The sequence below is a fragment of the Etheostoma spectabile genome, chromosome 3 (assembly GCF_008692095.1).
Source record: "Etheostoma spectabile isolate EspeVRDwgs_2016 chromosome 3, UIUC_Espe_1.0, whole genome shotgun sequence".
Lineage (NCBI taxonomy): Eukaryota > Metazoa > Chordata > Actinopteri > Perciformes > Percidae > Etheostoma > Etheostoma spectabile.
In genome coordinates this window covers 399,612-417,111 of record NC_045735.1, presented here as the reverse complement: position 1 = coordinate 417,111, position 17,500 = coordinate 399,612, and the positions used below count along the sequence as shown (strand labels likewise).

The following is a 17,500-nucleotide window of genomic DNA, read 5'->3' as shown; positions in this document are numbered from 1 at the left end:
GTACTAGACATATAAACATGTAATTGCTATGTAAAGTATGTTTACTTGTAGTTTGATTTTTAGAGATTATAATCTTTTTTATTTATTTATAATCTGCGAGTCGGGCATGCCAGACACTGCGCTTCGGTGACTCCCAGTGTGGTACGGCGCGTGGCAGAGGACGGAAAAAACTAAAACGCAGCACCGACGTACCCAGTGGAAGATCTGGGTTATTTGTGTGTTTGTGGCGCTGATCTGACCTGCGACCTGGCTGGTGTCGGCCGGTGTCTCCACCTCTTGAATGGCACTAAGCTCATGTTGATCAGTCATCATGTCCATGATGCCCAGCCTGACGCGGGTCACCGGGGGCTTTGCTGCTCGAGGAGGAGGGGGGAGGAGTCCTGATACCGGGTCAGGTCCTGCAGGAACATTGCTCCGAGATATGAGATCTAAATACAAAATAAACATCAACTCTACAATTTTAAATGATACTGCAGTGTTTTACGGTCACATTAAGTGCATGCCATTTAATTTGTAATGTAAGTGGAACATAATCAATTTTTCAGAAGTACAGTTTTCTATTTAAATGCTACTAGTATAAAAACAATGTTTTATTAGTTAGTTTAATGGGAAATGTGTAAATCCATTCAATTAATTTTAATAACCAGTAATGAATAAAACAGCAAGGGACAACATGGCACTTTTTGGCTAGATCACAAAAATCAAATGGTACATAAATTAAGTGGAAAAGGTTTTCCATTCTTAAGTTAAATGGAAATTTCATGACAAAAAAACTACGTGCAATCTGACGTGTCAGTTACCTGTCTCGCCACTGTTAGACGGCGGTTGCGGAGAGGAGACGTCTCTCTTCCGAGGGTCTTCTAGGTGTGATAAAGTTCCTCCGTTAGACTCCTCTATCGCTCTCAGCAGGGACGCAAGTAATTTCAGGCGGGTCTGACCGATGTTCTCTGACACCAACACTTCACTGGCAGCCTCTGGAGCTGGCTGTGGGTAAGAAAATGCACCAGAAAAGTTATTTTCCCATACATTACCGCAGACTTACTCAGTAGGTTTACATGCACATAATATTCTGTGTTTTGCCCTAATTCCGAAAAAGACAATATTCTGACTAAGCTGTTTACATGGCTAATGAAAGTGAGTACTCCACTAATATTCCCGTTTACATGTAGCCGTGCAAAACTGGATTTTGCGTAGCAATGTTTGTGCATTTTCAAAAAACTATTATACCTGACATCCAATTCTTCCAAGAATTAAATGATTTGATTCAAAAGTAGTTGTGTTTCTTTTTATTATTGGGTCTCCAAACTTGCCAACAGTTGGCTGGTTGGTTTGTGTACAGAAACCAGAGCAACGCACCGAGCTGACATTAACATGTGGGGAAAACACTTTGAGACGCATATTCTGAATGCTCTGTGTACATGTCCAAACAATGCCTCTAAAACCTGAATAATACCGGAATATCCCAAGTCTTAATTGGAAAATACTATGAGGTTTACATGACCTGTATCAAATTCAGAATATTGTCATATTAGGAATAATAGTAGAATATCGGTGTGCACGTAAACCTGCTGACTGAGCTCAGTTCAAGTGTATAAACCATCATGGAATGTATTTGTACTTAAATACACTTCAGGTCAGGTAATTTCACATCATTGCTCAGTGTATAGACACACAGACATACAGACACACAGACACACACAGACACACACAGACACACAGACACACAGACACACACAGAGCTCAGTTCAAGTGTAGAAACCATCATGGAACGTATTTTTAATTAAATACATTTCAGGTTGGGTAATTTTACATCATCGCTCAAAACACGCACACACACACACACACACACACACACACACACACACACACACACACACACACACACACACACACAAACAGAAGATCACTTTTTGGGGCTTTTTCCTTTTATTTGATAGTGACAGTGAAAAGACAGGAAAGGCGGAGAGATGGGGGATGACATGCAGCAAAAGGCCGCAGATCAGACTCGAACCCGGGCCGCTGCAAAGGACTCAGCCTACACGGGGCGCACGGTCTTACTGCGTGAGCAAGAGGTCACCCCGCAATATATTTAAAAAGGGCCGTTGAGCAGAGTTTACTCATGCAATCAAAGGAGGCTCTAACTAGCTATAGAGGAATCGTTCCACTTATTACTTCTGTTTTATCTTTGTTTTGTGTAGAAACTATACTTTGTCTACTGTACTACAACAGAAACACCAGGGCCGTAACAGTCCCCTCACTTACTTGTGCATCAGTATCAATCAGAGCTTGCAATGTCTCCTTTTGCCTCCTGATCTGCTCCATCTCCACTTCCTGTCTCTGTCGCTGCTCTTCCTGTCTCTGCCTCTCTTCCTCTTGCTGTCTCTGCTGCAGCTCCATTGCCTCCCTCTGCTCCAGCACCCGTCTCTGGACCTCATACAGCTCTTGTCTCTGCCACTCTTCCTCTTGCTGTCTCTGCTGCAGCTCGATTGCTTCCTTCTGCTCCAGCACCCGTCTCTGGACCTCCTGCAGCTCTCGTCTCTGCCTCTCTTCCATTTGCTGTCTCTGCTGCAGCTCCATTACTTCCTTCTGCTCCAGCATCCGTCTCCGGGCCTCCTGCAGTTCTCGTCTCTGCCTCTCCATGTCGTCGCTCTCTCTGGAGTTCAGAGACCCAGTCCACAGGGAGCCACGCAGCAAGGTCCCAGGCATAACCGCTTGATGTCCTGGAACCAGAGTGGCCTCATCTGTGACACTCGGGCTTATGGCTTGCAAGGGTTCAGAGGTTGGCTGGAGCGGGATGCCGGTTGAATGATGTGTTGGGAACGGTTTGTAAGGCAGTGGCTCTGAGGGTCTCAATCTCTCTTTAAGGTGCTCTGTTACGCTCTCCATTATGTTGTCAGTCAGCCGGGCAGTGACATCTGGTCTCTGGTTCCTCTGACTGCTCGCAATAGATTCAACTTCATCTGGCAGCAACTTGGAGCCAACGCTTACAGTGGAGCTAGGAAGTCGTGAAGGTGAAGCCAACATGTCAGACTCTCTTGCAGGAACTTCCACAGAGGTTTGTGATTTGGTGTGGGGGTATTCTTGCACTGCAGGAGTTGTAGGGAGTTGCAGAGGAGCTGGAAGATGCACAGACTGAGCACTGTGCAGACGTGGGCGAGTTAGGACTGAAGGCCCAACAGCAGATATCAACGATGTGGCGGCCATGTTGTGACGAATTCGTAGAGCTCGCTGGTATTCCTCCAGGCGCTGACGAGCCACCTCCACTGACCTCTGGTGAACTCTAAAATAAAAAGAAACAGTCCAATATCACGAATCTGCCTTACAGGGCTTTCCAATCTGTACAGCTTTGGCACCCCCTATACTAAGATCCTCTAAAGCTGTATTATTTGAGGAATGGTTGTGATAAGTATAGTGACAGTAAAAGTAAGTACGTAATTATTCTCTCACATGTTGAGATACTTTAAAGAATAACTGCATGGCAAAAGGGATGAATGTGAATTGTTAACAATAAAAAGTAGTTTATTTTCAGGATTTAAACACACCTGTTTTGTTCCACCAACCGCTGTTGATATTCTCTAATCCTTCTGTTGTGGTCATCTTCACCTGCAGGAGGCACCAGCTGTAGAGTGCAGAAGTAGCAATTATCCATCACAGAAGTAACTGTACTATACAGACCACACTTTATGATATCTTAAAGGATGACACAGCAAATTTGGCAGGGATATTAAAAAGTAAATTTGAGAACAGGTTAAATTCGTATATGTTTGATACTGTATTAAAGAGCCTACCTCAGAGTCTAGACTAGTAGTGACCGAGGTGGCTTCCTGGTCATGGACAGGCAGTTCTGTTTGGTTAATAGGAAGTCCCTGTGTCACAACAGCCTTCAAATCTTCTCTCTCCTGCTGGGCTTCAAGCAGCATCTGCTCCAATTTGGCTTTCTGCTCTTCCAGCTCTTGGAGCAAAACCTCCTGCTGCTGCTTCTCCCTTTCGAGCTCCTCTTCCTGAACAAAAAAAAAATAAGAAAAGAAAAGACATTTGAGGCATCAGGTGTCTTAAAGATAACAAAAGTTGAGACACTGCAACTTGACTGAACAGTGAGAGCCCAAACAAATAACACAACATGTTCAAAACAGGAACAAATTGTAATTCAGAGGGAGATTTAATTGCACCCTGCTCAACCCACTCATGCTTCAGATAGAGGCTGGACGTATTAAACAAAACAACAACAATGCATGAAGCTATTGGGATACAATAGAACCAGACACATACAGAATAACATGTCTGACAAAGCGTCAAATTACAGTACCTTGGTGTAATGTAAAACTGAGAACTTAATTATCAACTTTCCGCTTCCTAGAACTTCATTTTTTGATGTAATTAGTGTGTGGAATGCAGAACGACCAACAGCAATCAAATTAACGTCTGTACCTTTACAAACAATAAAACAAGAGTGATTTACAGTTTTAGTAGGAATAACAGAACACTGCATGTAACTCCATGTTCATTTGGTCTAACAACGGTCACTGGATACACAGTACAAGCATTTAGACCTGTCCGATTACCTGCTCCTGGCTACAGTATGTGTACATGTACAAAAATAGTTCCTGCTCTGTATCATATAAATGAGAATGTATTTACCCTTTTTCTTCGTTCTTCAAACTCTTGGATTCTGTTGGCAAGTACATCAGGAAGTAGAGTATCTGCTGCAGTTGAATGCTCTTTTGTGTCCAACACTGGTCCAATTAAATACAAAAAAAAAACACAATTAATATTATCTCACAACAATTAAGTAGTGTAACTTTTTGCCTCAGGGATGTATGTTTGGAAAACAAAACAGAAAGAGGAATAGATCCCCAAATCCCAAAAGAAAGAAACAGTTAGGATTACACTAACTAAATAAAAGAAAAAAAGAAGATATAAATAAAAACACGTTTATAACATGTTTTTAACGCATTAATAATTACTAATAGTATAGTGCTTGCCAAAGCCCAGATACATTTTTGTGTAAATGGGGGTAAATGTGAAAATAATGAAAGAAGGAAATATAAAAAAAAAGGTATCACATTGTGCACGACCCTCCTCTATAGCAGGGGTTTCCAAAACTTTCAGCCCACGACCCCCAAAGTAACGGTGCAAGAGACTTGCGACCCCCCCACTATAAACGTATGTAAACATTGCGCGCAAATGCACTATAGGCGTGAAAATCAAAAGAGCTGTTCCCTTTTTATTTATTTGCTTGGTTTTATTTTAAACTTAGCCACTAGTTTTATCTTGTGTTAAAATCATGGCTAACACATGCTATTTCTAATCGTTTTTAAAGTTTTGTTTTATTTCTGGAAATCAACTTGCGACCCCCCCCTCTCTGGCTCGCGACCCCCCTGTGGGTCACGACCCCCACTTTGGGAATCACTGTTCTAGATGATCTGCATTACAGCTGCTGACAGTGAGTGACTTACCCGGTGGGGAGTGGGCAGGCGCAGGAAGCTCGATGGGGGGCAGCGTGTCTCTCTCCTCGCTGCTCAGAGAGCCCGTGTCGATGGTTGTGTCTCGCTCGGGGATCTGATCGCTGACGGTCGTCGGTGAATCGGCTGCAGACACGTGACTGCTGTGGTCAGTCCACTGATTCTTTTGGCTCCTGATGCGATCCAGGAGTTTCTTCAACGCCCGTCTTGGAGCAGGTTTGGGGGGCCCCACTGCAAGTAAAGAAAAACACTGAATGCAGTTCTGGCTTAGTAAAGACGCTTTTCAAGAAAATTACATCAAGCACATCCCACAGGAGAGTCAGATTGTATGCATGTTTGGTAAATGCAAAAGGCTTGAACTTACTTAATTTATATACAGTAGAAGAGTAAACCACAATTTGTGCATTGGTTTTGTGTAAATGCCAGAAAGTAACTGGCACTTTATTTTTACTTAGATCTTGTTACAACCCTTAAAGACAAATACATTTAGGTTCAATGTGTATTTGGTGCTTCTCTTTACCTTGAGCAGATGTTTCCTGCTCGGGTCCTCCAGCATCCTGATCAGTGTCATGTTGTGTGCTTCTTGTTTCTTGAGTGGCGTTTTCATCCAGCGTGACGTCCAGCTCTTGGTCCTGGCTCCCCGTGGACAGAGCTGGCAGAGGCTCGGGTACCAGCTGGACCACCAGATCTCCTTTAACCCCTGGCATCAGACACAGCAGAGGTTTAATAAGGCTCCTCTACAACTAGCTTTGGCTAAATTCTGGCTGCTTCAAAATGATTTGTATGATTTTAAGAAAAGCCAAAAGTAGTGAAATCCGATAACACACTTGTTTATCTGATTATTTGTTACAAAACACAGTCATAGATAAATACTTCACTCCTGAACAGTCCTTACTCCTCTCTCCAGTGTACATGTCCTCAAAGGCAAACTCTATCTCCCGCTGGAAGTCCTCCCTCGTCTCCTGTCTCTTATAGAGAGGCTGGAAGATCTGAGGAGGCATTTGTGAGACCTGCTGTCTCCTCCTCAGCAGGTCTGTCTGCTGCATGTGTTCCAGTTCAACAAGCAACCGCTCACGATCCTAAAAAAGAATAAAAAGAGATGGTACAGTCACCCTAAACATTTGGTGTCTCTCTTTGAACTCTGATACAAGACTACATGCTTAGGGGAAAACGCTTTATTCTGGTACCAACTCATTTTCCTGTCAAGGACTGCTCTAGGATTTTGGGCAACTGGTGTTCTGTTGCTATGACACAAATGCAATAATTAAACCCTGTTTACACTTGGTTTTAAAATGTGTCCACTTGTGTTCAGATCATCAAAACGTATTTTTGAACTAAGTGTAAACAGGGACTTAGTGATACAATGTAAACCACTACAATCTTTGCATTAAAGGTCAGTCTTCTTACTTTGGTGAATGGTGTTGTCTTGCTGTCAGTCAACAGTGTTTGCAACAATGATGGCGAGTAAAACAGAGCAAATCTTCTGTCAGATACACATGCTCAATTTTGGTGTCTCTGTTCTTCAAGTAACAAAAATAAATTGTACCTGTGTGAGATGTTCCCTCCTCAGAGCTTCTTTCCCTCTGAGACGAGCCTTCTCAAGCTGCTCTTCTCTCCTCCTCTTTTCCTCCCTCTCTAAGTCCTGCAGTCTCCTCAGCTCCAGCTCAGCTTCCTCATGGGCATTAGGCTGTTGACACACGTGCAGATTAGACAACTCTGATAATAAGGGAGACAAACTAACCATGGGGGTTAAGTGCATACAATAAATCAGAGGATTACCTGGTTTGTGTCTTCTTCTCTGTCCACTGTGCTCTCAGGCATGTGATAATGCGTCGCAGCAAAGGCACTTACATCAGATTTCTTTACTACATGTGGCTTCTTGGAATCAATGCTCTGATTGGACGAGAAACAAGACAATGTTACCTTGACTCCACACAGAACCTAAACTTTGTATCTTGGAAAGATTTGTAAACAGAATAAGAGAAAATAGATTGGTAGCAATGCTTGAGAGGATAAATAGAGAGATTGTGCCTAAGGCTGCATTCCTCAGACACTTCAGCAACCACAAATTGCCGGACTGATTCTTACCATGAAGTGAAAAGTCAACTAAATCCAGGTGGGTGGTCAGGCCAACAGAAAAAAAAGTGTAAATGATATTACTGATTGGGCAAATCACCTGAATGGGGTTTGGAAGTGGCGGTGGGAGGCTGGCCACTTTGGCGGATCTTTCCTTTTCTGCCTGTAGTGCCTTCTTCCTGGCGTTGATGGACCTAAAGAGAAGCAAAGGAATAGACTTACTGTTCAGTTAATTCTGATCAAATTCAAACATGTAACCATCTTTCAAGCAAATGTTGGGGATGCTGCTTACCGACTTTGTCGCTCATTATCTTTAAGCCTTTGTGATTTGAGATCCTTTAGGGCCTCTCGATACCGCTCCTCTGCTTTGACGTGATTTTCCTCTTCCCTCCGAGCTATGGCGGCCAAATTGGGTTCCTTGTGCAAAAAAATCAAAATCACTAGACACGAATTCAATGAATTGGACACTTTGTTCATCTTCTAGTAAAGTTGTTACCATGTGATGGTTTTCTTGACATTTTCCATTTCAGAAGTTCTCCTTGGTTTTGTCTTTGATAACGTCACCTTCAGTGTCTCCAAATTCATCTTTTCATTCATATTGTTTGCACCGAGGAACTAACTCAACAGTGGCTAAAATCCAAAAGGGAGCTGACAGCTTCAACAGGTGTGTTGTGTTCAAGCAGCGACATAGATGTTGTCTTACGTGTTCTTTTGCACTCCTGTGTCCCTGGCCGAGAAGCTGGAGGCTCTCCTGGTACAGACTCTGCAGGGTGTCGAGTTTCTCCCTCTGCTGTCGCTCCCAGTCCTTCCTCAGCTCCTCCTCCAGCTGATCCAACTCACGCTGCCGCCTCTGCTCAACCTCTCGGCGGATCTGCAGAGCGATGTTCCGCTGCTGCTCCCGCACCTGAAGGTCAATGCAAAACATACATATACACACACACACACACACACACACACACACACACACACACACACACACACACACACACACACACACACACACACACACACACACACACACACACACACACACACACACACACACACACATATATATATATTCAGTCTCAAAATAACAGCTGCGTTTGAAAACTATTCAGAGTTTTCATATAGGTAGCTTTAAAAAACGTTTAATGCAAAATATACATTATTTATTTTTATTTTATTTATCCTTTATTTAACCAGGTAATACCCATTGAGATTAAAAATCTCTTTTGCAAGGGAGACCTGGCCAAGACAGGCATCAAAATTACATCACATCATCACATACGTACAAAGACACACACACAAAAAAACAAATATGCACTTACAATGAAATCTCGATTAAAACATTGACATGTGAGGGAGTCCAAACTCAAGAGTTCATTCTCAGCTTAAAAATACTCAAAGGAACCAATTTACTAAGTTCAAGTTCTTCTGCAGCAAATTCCATGTAAAGGGAGCAGAGTAAGCAAAGGCCTTTTTACCCGCTCAGCACTGAGACGTGGGACAGAAAACAAGACAACAGCCTGAGAACGGAGAGGTAATGACCAGCACTTTTCTCATAAGAAGTGAACATAAATAAGATGGAAGCGCACCAAGAATAGCCTCTATATAAATGTATACCAATGACAAAGCCTCAACAACTATATATATATATATATATATATATATTCAGTCTCAAAATACAGCTGCTTTTTAAAACTATTCAGAGGCGTTTTCAGGTAGCTCAAAAAACGTTAATGCAAAACATATACATACCTATATACATATATATACATATACATATATATATAATATATATATATACACATATATATATATATAATACACATACTATATATATATATATAATATACATATATATATACACACACATTATATATATAATATATACAACACATATACTATTATACATACATATATATAACTTATACATATATATATATACCACATCACATATATACACATATATACAACAAATACATATAAACATACATATACATCTACATATACACATACACACACTATACACATATATATAAAACACCCCATACACATATTATATATATATATGATATATATATATATTATATATATATATATATATTATATATAATACATACACATATATATATACACATATATATATACACATACAAATATATATACACATACACATAATATACACATATATACACAACATAATATATATACACACATACACATATATATATATATACAATTACATACACTTATATATAGACAATACATACATATATATACACAAACATACATATATATATACACACACCATACCTACATATATATTATATACACACATAAATATATATATATATATACACACAAACATAAATATTATATATAATACACACAATACATACATATTATATATATATACACACATACATATATATATATATATACAAACAACATAACATATATAGATATAGACACACACATAAATATATATACAGACATATATAACAATAAATATATATATATATATATATATATATTCAGTCTCAAAATAACAGCTGCTTTTTAAAACTATTCAGGCGTTTTCGTAAAGGTAGCTTAAAAAAAACGTTTAAAAAACCCAACGCAAAACATTGAGAGATGCTAACTCATCCCTTTAAGATGCTAACTCAATATATTAGGATAACGTTAACCGTACTAAATCGTAATTTTGAGAAAAAGTGAAGCAGAAAAAGCGCTGTAATTATTATTATTATAATATTTATTATAATGTCATTATCATCTGACATTAGCTTACCTGCTGTATTCTAAGTTTTCTCCTCCTTTCATGCTCTTCTCGTATTATCCGAGCCTCTTCGTTAGGACTCAGTCTTAATTTAGCCACTTTTCTCTTCATTTTCCTCCAATATGCATGTGGACATTTCCCAAAAAGCAGCTAACAACTAACGTTAGCTACGTTAGCTGCGTTAGCTGCGTTAGCTACGTTAGCTGCGTTAGCTACGTTAGCCGTGCTAGCTGATTTCAGCTAAAGTTAGTTTACATTAGCGTCATCGTGTTGCGGATATTTACGACCGTTACGACTTAGACAGCCATCTTAAAAAGTTTAAAAAGTAAAACAAATGCGAATTTATTTTGGGAAACGAAGCGCAAATCAACACAATGTTGTGTTTATCGCCAGAAATCCTGACAACCTTAAAAACAACAGGGAACGCTTTTGACCCATACGTCACATCCGGTCGTTTAAACTGCCCGCCGTACGTCGCCATTCCGCGCCAATCGAAACTAACCATGGTTCCTAGTTCCTAGCTACTAAATGTGCGTCGAAAACAATGTACCTTACCTAATTTAAATTAAACAAAAAAATATATTTCATTTAGAAAGAATAAATATATTAAATGCAAGTAAAATGAAGCCCCTAAATAGGCTAAACTCCCAAAACCGGTTAGCTAGAAAGTCCCCGGAAGGACGTAGTCGAAAAAATAAATCGATTGGTGATAACAGGAGTAGGAGTAAAGAACATAGTGGAGTGAGCTGAAGCTTCCTAATGAGCCTGGGTTACCGTATTTATCATATACAGTTAAAGAAAGGTATTTAAACACACTGCGTGGACAGGACTTCAGTGGAATCCATTGTGGAGACTGTGGGAGTGGTGCGACATTAAGGAGGCAAGCTGCCGTGTTGCCAGATCTTGCGAGACAAATACGCAACCAGGCCTGTGAAAACAAGCCCAAAATAAGCGACTTTTTCTAAGGAGCCCCCCTAAGATCCTGGAAGAGAAAAATAAATCAAACTGTGTGCACGGTTTTACAATCCATGAGGACAGATTGGTAAACTGTCCCCACGGTAGGCTAGAGTTTATTTATTTCCCCTCCTGAGCTTCAGGACAATGACCACAGGAGGGAGTTAAACCACCTTTAACATTAGGCTCGTTCGAGATGAACTGCGCCTCGCCTGTAAAGTGGACGAGAGCAGGCGGTAGCAGCGGGGGGCGGTGACAGAAAGCTGCGGTAAAGTCGGACAGTTTCCAGCCGATTCCAGCCGCCTTCAGGCTGGACAGGAAGTGATGAAAACACTGTGGTGCGATTCCGATTTAATAAAATATAATCAGACCCACACATCAGCTTGTACACAGTCTCCAGTTGTTTTAATTATGACAGAGTAGCTGGCAAAGTGCTCTACATGCGATCTGTTGCTGATTTTAATGAACAACAGACTGTAGATGATCCGTGATCTGATCAGATTTAGTCTCTTTGACTTCTAAACGTCTCTATCAGTCACACAACATGTGTTCTGGACAGAATAAGTCTTTAAATCAGACAAATAGCAATTAAAATCGCTCCGATTCAAAAACAGTAAAAAGTTATATAAAACGTCATCATGTTGTAAACCAATCAGCTGTTAAATCAGCTGAGAGGCCGGCGGTTCCCAGATGCTCTGGGTCCGCCTGGCTCTTGCAGTCGGTGAAAAGCAACTGCGCCGCCGCGTCTCAGAACTGCGGCCGCCTGCTCTCGTGAGATTTCCGTTGCCCACGTGTGCAGGCGTCAGAGCAAGTCGGGATCAAGTCGGACACAAATCTAACCGGCATGCACCGGGCGCCGATCGCCGGTGATCGATTCTGCGAGACCTGGCTCATTCGAACGAGCCTATTAGTTACATTAGAAAACTGATGGGATTTGAAAAACTTTTTTCACAGTGATTTTGAGTTGTTCTTGTTTCCCAGACGGGTTGACATTTTTCCTCCTTTCTCTCTCCAGTCTTTGTTATACTTCTTCCCGTATTTCACCCACTTTATCCCGGGCATTTATTCCTCCAAAAACTCTCCACCGTCCACTCACCATTAGTCGTACTCGCGCGTTTTCCTAACCAGAAAACAACAGACTGCCTGCTGCCTCTGATTGGCTGGTACTCGTTTCCATCTGGGTCAGAGCCAATTAGAAGCAGGAAGTGGGCGGGACATACCGCTGCTGTCTATAGTGTTTTGGGAAAGGGGCGTGATGAGCGAACCGGCGAGAACAAGCTGGGAACAAGCCCAAATAAGCAACACACTTTAGTGACAAGCCCAAAAAAACCGCAAACCGCGATACCAATATCTGTAAGCGACTTTACAAAAAAACAAGCCCAAAGTCGCTTGAAATAAGCGGACTTGGCAACACTGGCGCGCTGCCGTTAAAAACAAAAAAAGAAGAAGGAGAAGAAGGAAGGAAGAAGACGAGAAGAATGAAGAGACAAGAAGGTAGTAGCGTAGCCATAGCAGTAGCAGTAGCAGTAGCAGCAGCCTCCCGCTAGGGGGCGGTAGCGTCTCCATTAACTGTCTATGGGAGAGCGCAGTTGTTCCTGTGTAGAAAGAGAATAATAAATCAGTCACTTTATCTTCCTCAACTGAAGTGAATAATCGTTGTACTCGTGACTAGCTTGTCCGTACTAGAGGTAAGATTAACACGAATAAAACATGGTCTCGTTGGCCTTTTATTTCTGGCGCCGTGGCTTTATTTACCCTGTGAGATTAGCAAGGAGCTAATGCTAGCTCGTCACGCTAGCCACACGCAGAAATACACAATCAAATGCAGTTAGTGCAGCCACTGCTACTAGTATTAGTTATTTATGCAGTTATTAAGAAAACATCTTAAGGGTTGAAGACGGTTCAGCAGTGGTGAAAGAAGAAGTAGTCAGTACTAATACCACAGCGTTACCAGTAAAACTCATTCAAACTTAACTAAAAGTACACATGTTACGTAAAGTATTGTCTGCAAAATAAAATGTACAAAGTAAAAGTATGGATTGTGCAGTATATATATAATATATATATAATATTCCCCGTCAGTGTTTGTTGTTTTTGGCTTATTATCCCTGTTGCATTAATGTATAAGTTGCATTTTGCTGCTGTAGATGTTGATGGTTGTGCTCATTTTAACTCCTTTATATACTGTTGGTTAGTTTGATCTACAGCAATACATCATATTGTATAAGATCATTATATGTTTGTTGCATCCTGTCCTTTTGTACTGTACTTTTCATGGTGTCAGCCCTGTTTTCAGCTTTGTGACGATGCACTTTCCAGCTGATCCAAGATACTTTTTCAATACTTTTAGTTTAAAAGTATAACCATTTTCTCAACACATAAAGGAACACTTCATCCTTCAGTTTATCACAAACATTCAACATCAACACATCTGGAGATACGTGGTTTTCACTGGACAGAAAGGGGGTAAAAAAAAAACAACTGTCATCTGAGAAGTAACTAAAGCTGTCAGACAAATGTAGTGAAGTTAAAAAAATACAATATTTGCCTCTGAGATGTAGTGGAGTACGGGCAAAAAGTATGAAGCAGGTCCCGAAAAGTTCTTAAAAAGCATTAAAAGATCCTAGTCTAAAGTTAAAGTAGATGACTAAATATGACTATTTACATTTTAGGTTTTGAGGTGGTAAAATACATTTTTTTTCTGATTGGATATCAAGTCCACTTATGCAGATCTGTTGTGTTTTTGTGTCTGTTTTTGTGGTTTGTGCATCTTCTTTTTATCGTAAACATTTTCTGAAGTGAGTTTGTCTTTGGTCTACTTATTCAAACTGGCTTTAAAATATGTCAAAGAAGATTTAGAGATCCACTTATTTAATAAGTTGATTTGTGCTCCACTGTGTTTCCGACTATCATCAGCCTCGTCATCATGTCTGGGGGTCCAGCAGTACGGGTCAGCATTGAGTCTTCCTGTGAGAAGCAGGTGCAGGAAGTGGCCCTGGACGGGACAGAAACCTACGTCCCCCCTCTGTCCATGTCGCAGAACTTGGCAAAGTTGGCACAAAGAATTGACTTCAGCCAGGGGTCTGACTCCGAGGGGGACGGGACGGAGGGCGAACCCAGGGACCGCGAGTGGAGCAAGCAGGAGCCGGAAGAAGAAGAAGGTACCGGGCTCTAGAGAAAGAAGAGACTTTTACAGCCAGATTGATCCATCGCTGATTAACTATTTTTGAGAAATGGATTTGAGATAAGAAAAAAATGAGCTAATTTGATTGCTTGCTAGCAAGCGCACACAGTGAGGGAAGTTCATAAATTTAAAGAAAAGTAGATTAAAATTCAGATGTTTGTAATGTAGCCTTTTTCTTATATTTTCTATTATTGTTTACCAACGCAAGTTTATTTAGTTTTCAAATTGGAAAAACACGTTTCACAACCTTCCTCCAACAAACGGTGTATTCAGCTGCATGTCCCTTTGTCTTAAAGGTGGAACATTAAGTTGATAGTTTAATTAATAAAAATAAAAAGGAACAACCAGGAAGTTAAAGCCCATGTTGCAGGTTTAATTTTGCAACGAATTTATGCAATTTGCTTGTTGGAAGTTAATATTTGAACTGTTATCCATTGTATTTTTAAAAATGATATACATATCTTGAGTGCTTTTTGTACCCAATAATCAACAGTGGTGGTTAACTTGCAACATGGGCTTTAAGGGCTTTTTACATCAAGACTAAGTAAGAACATTTTGTTAAATAATGAAAACACAATAAGGTAAAGAGACTCTGCTTAACATACCAGTCTAATCAGCGGTTTTCTTACACAGGCACGGTGAAGTTTCAGCCTTCTCTTTGGCCCTGGGACTCGGTGCGTAACAACCTGCGCAGCGCCCTGACGGAGATGTGTGTGCTCCACGATGTGCTCAGCGTGGTGAAGGAGAAGAAGTTCATGGCCTTAGACCCGGTGTCTCAGGATCCAGCAGCTGGCAAGGTAAACTGTTAAAGAATATCACTATAACTACCATCACTTAACATCTATAGGAGGGTGAATAAAGATCTTACAGATAATACCCAAGTGTGACTGCAACTCTAATGAAACGTGACGACGTTCTCATGGAGATCTTTGCACCTTCTCTGTTTTTTGTTTTTTTTTGCCCTCGTGCAGACCCCCCAGGTGTTCCAGCTGATAAGTAAAAAGAAATCCTTGGGCACGGCAGCACAGCTCCTCCTGAAGGGAGCAGAGAAGCTCTCCAAGTCAGTAGCAGAGAACCTGGAGAACAGGCGGCAGAGGGACTTCAACTCGGAGCTGCTGCGACTCCGCTCCCAGTGGAAACTACGCAAAGTGGGAGACAAGATCCTGGGAGACCTCAGCTACCGGAGCGCAGGTGAGAAAGCCTCTAATGTGAACTCAAATCTGTGAAAGGCTTTTTTACAAAACATAGATGTCCTGTTGTGTTCTACAAAGTAACGTGAGGACACTTTGAACTTGTATTCCAATCCCAATCTAACATGTTTTGACTTTCTACCCATGCAGGTTCCCTGTTTCCTCACCATGGCACGTTTGAGGTGATCAAGAACACAGACATTGATCTGGATAAAAAGATCCCGGAGGACTACTGCCCGCTTGATGTCCAGATCCCCAGTGATTTGGAGGGATCTGCTTATATTAAGGTGAGAGGAAAACAAAACATCTCTCCACAATGGCACATTTTATTGGAATACAGTCTTCTCTATTCGGTGTAACAAGGTCTGAAATTAGCACCTGCCAAATACTGGTCATTTTTTCTCAGTTGCGTGTAAAATCATGAAGCCATCTGCCACTTTGGTAGACACGGAAACACACAGCTACATCTCTTTTTATCTGTTTAACATTTCCATTCAACTGTCACCTATAATATACCCTTTGTTTTTGTTTTTTTAAGATTTCAGGAACATGTAGTTGTAATAGTTGAGTACTGTTTATGTCTTCAGGTGTCCATCCAGAAACAAGCTCCAGACATCGGTGACCTGGGAACCGTCAACCTGTTCAGAAGACCGCCAAAAACCAAAGCCGGTAGGGTTCAATACCCAGAGTTAAAATTCAGTTTATTTAGGAAGGGGTCAATGCAAATTAAAACACTCAATTATGCATGGGTTATAAAATAACCGATTTAGCCAAAGACTATTTTTCGTCTTTATTGCCCTGGCCTCGATGTTTTAACCCTCGTGTTGTCCTCGGGTCAAATTTGACCCGTTTTCAGTGAAAAAAATAAATGAAAATTGTCTCAAAAAATGGGCCTTCAAAATAAGCGCCGAAAACGTCAATATTAAAAATATCAAAAAACTCCAAAAAGCACCCACATCATTGGAAAAACTTGAAAAAATGTCGGAAAAAAGCGATGGTAATGTTGAAAAAAAAAAAAGTGACCAAAACAGGTTTTGTTCACGGTTGATGGGAAGACAACACAAGGGTAAAAAACCAATAAACAAGAAAGAAAGACGACATGGCATTGCACGTCTTCCAACAGGCCTTACACTCTAAGGCAGTGCTTCTCAATTATTTTCTGTTACGCCCCCCCTAGCAAGAAGAAAACGATTCGCGCCCCCCCCACTCCCCACCGGACTATCCCTCTGCATACATTTGGCAATATTCAGCACGTTTTCGCTGAAAAAACTCTAGCGGCTTATCGCGTGATTGGGTGTAACGTATTTGTGACGCGCTAATTTATTTGGCTTCATGCTGTCCGCTGCGAGCATTTTTAGACACAGCACCACACCACACACCACACACCACACGCACACACCACACACACCACACACACACACCACAGCACACACACACCCCACAGCACACACACACAGCACACACACACAGCACACCACAGCCACACACAGCACACACCACCACCACACACACACCAACAGCACACACAACCCACACACCACACACACACACAGCACACACACAGCACACACCACACAGCACACACCCACAGCACACAAAACACACACACCAACACACCACACACACCCACCCCACACACCCACACACACAGCACACCACACACACAGCACCACAACAGCACACCACACACACCCAGCACACCACAGACCACACCCACACAGCACACACACAGCACGCACACAGCACGCACACAACACCTCTTTCCTCTTCTCCAACTCTAGTCACAGTGAAGCCAAGCGCTAAACCACCTTTGTCGTATTTCCTCGTCTTAGCTTTCCGGTGACTTTTGTCTCATTATCTTTGTCTCTTC

General features: G+C 41.4%; 2 protein-coding genes across 11 annotated transcripts in view; one reads left to right on the top strand and one right to left on the bottom strand.

The window, feature by feature from the left end:
- cep295 (centrosomal protein 295) overlaps nucleotides 1-10,737 on the bottom strand; it is a 21,697-nt gene extending 10,960 nt beyond the window's left edge. For 2 of the 9 annotated variants that reach the window (XM_032509621.1, XM_032509625.1), the window contains exons 1-15: nucleotides 10,315-10,737; nucleotides 8,242-8,442; nucleotides 7,831-7,955; nucleotides 7,639-7,732; nucleotides 7,242-7,355; nucleotides 7,009-7,149; nucleotides 6,358-6,541; nucleotides 5,983-6,162; nucleotides 5,457-5,693; nucleotides 4,639-4,733; nucleotides 3,789-4,001; nucleotides 3,543-3,619; nucleotides 2,263-3,280; nucleotides 801-984; nucleotides 240-428 (exon numbers count right to left, since the gene is read on the bottom strand). In XM_032509621.1, coding sequence (XP_032365512.1) covers nucleotides 240-428; nucleotides 801-984; nucleotides 2,263-3,280; nucleotides 3,543-3,619; nucleotides 3,789-4,001; nucleotides 4,639-4,733; nucleotides 5,457-5,693; nucleotides 5,983-6,162; nucleotides 6,358-6,541; nucleotides 7,009-7,149; nucleotides 7,242-7,355; nucleotides 7,639-7,732; nucleotides 7,831-7,955; nucleotides 8,242-8,442; nucleotides 10,315-10,413 — 3,151 coding nt within the window. In that variant the 5' untranslated portion in view covers nucleotides 10,414-10,737. The remainder of the gene's footprint in view (nucleotides 1-239; nucleotides 429-800; nucleotides 985-2,262; nucleotides 3,281-3,542; nucleotides 3,620-3,788; nucleotides 4,002-4,638; nucleotides 4,734-5,456; nucleotides 5,694-5,982; nucleotides 6,163-6,357; nucleotides 6,542-7,008; nucleotides 7,150-7,241; nucleotides 7,356-7,638; nucleotides 7,733-7,830; nucleotides 7,956-8,241; nucleotides 8,443-10,314) is intronic. The other 7 variants (XM_032509636.1, XM_032509635.1, XM_032509634.1 and 4 more) reach the window with 7 other exon arrangements.
- Nucleotides 10,738-12,566: 1,829 nt separating this feature from the next.
- Nucleotides 12,567-17,500, top strand: part of med17 (mediator complex subunit 17) — a 12,805-nt gene continuing 7,871 nt past the window's right edge. The window contains exons 1-6 of one of the 2 annotated variants that reach the window (XM_032510068.1): nucleotides 12,567-12,944; nucleotides 14,173-14,417; nucleotides 15,074-15,237; nucleotides 15,412-15,631; nucleotides 15,781-15,917; nucleotides 16,218-16,299. In XM_032510068.1, coding sequence (XP_032365959.1) covers nucleotides 14,183-14,417; nucleotides 15,074-15,237; nucleotides 15,412-15,631; nucleotides 15,781-15,917; nucleotides 16,218-16,299 — 838 coding nt within the window. In that variant the 5' untranslated portion in view covers nucleotides 12,567-12,944; nucleotides 14,173-14,182. The remainder of the gene's footprint in view (nucleotides 12,945-14,172; nucleotides 14,418-15,073; nucleotides 15,238-15,411; nucleotides 15,632-15,780; nucleotides 15,918-16,217; nucleotides 16,300-17,500) is intronic. The other variant, XM_032510066.1, reaches the window with a different exon arrangement.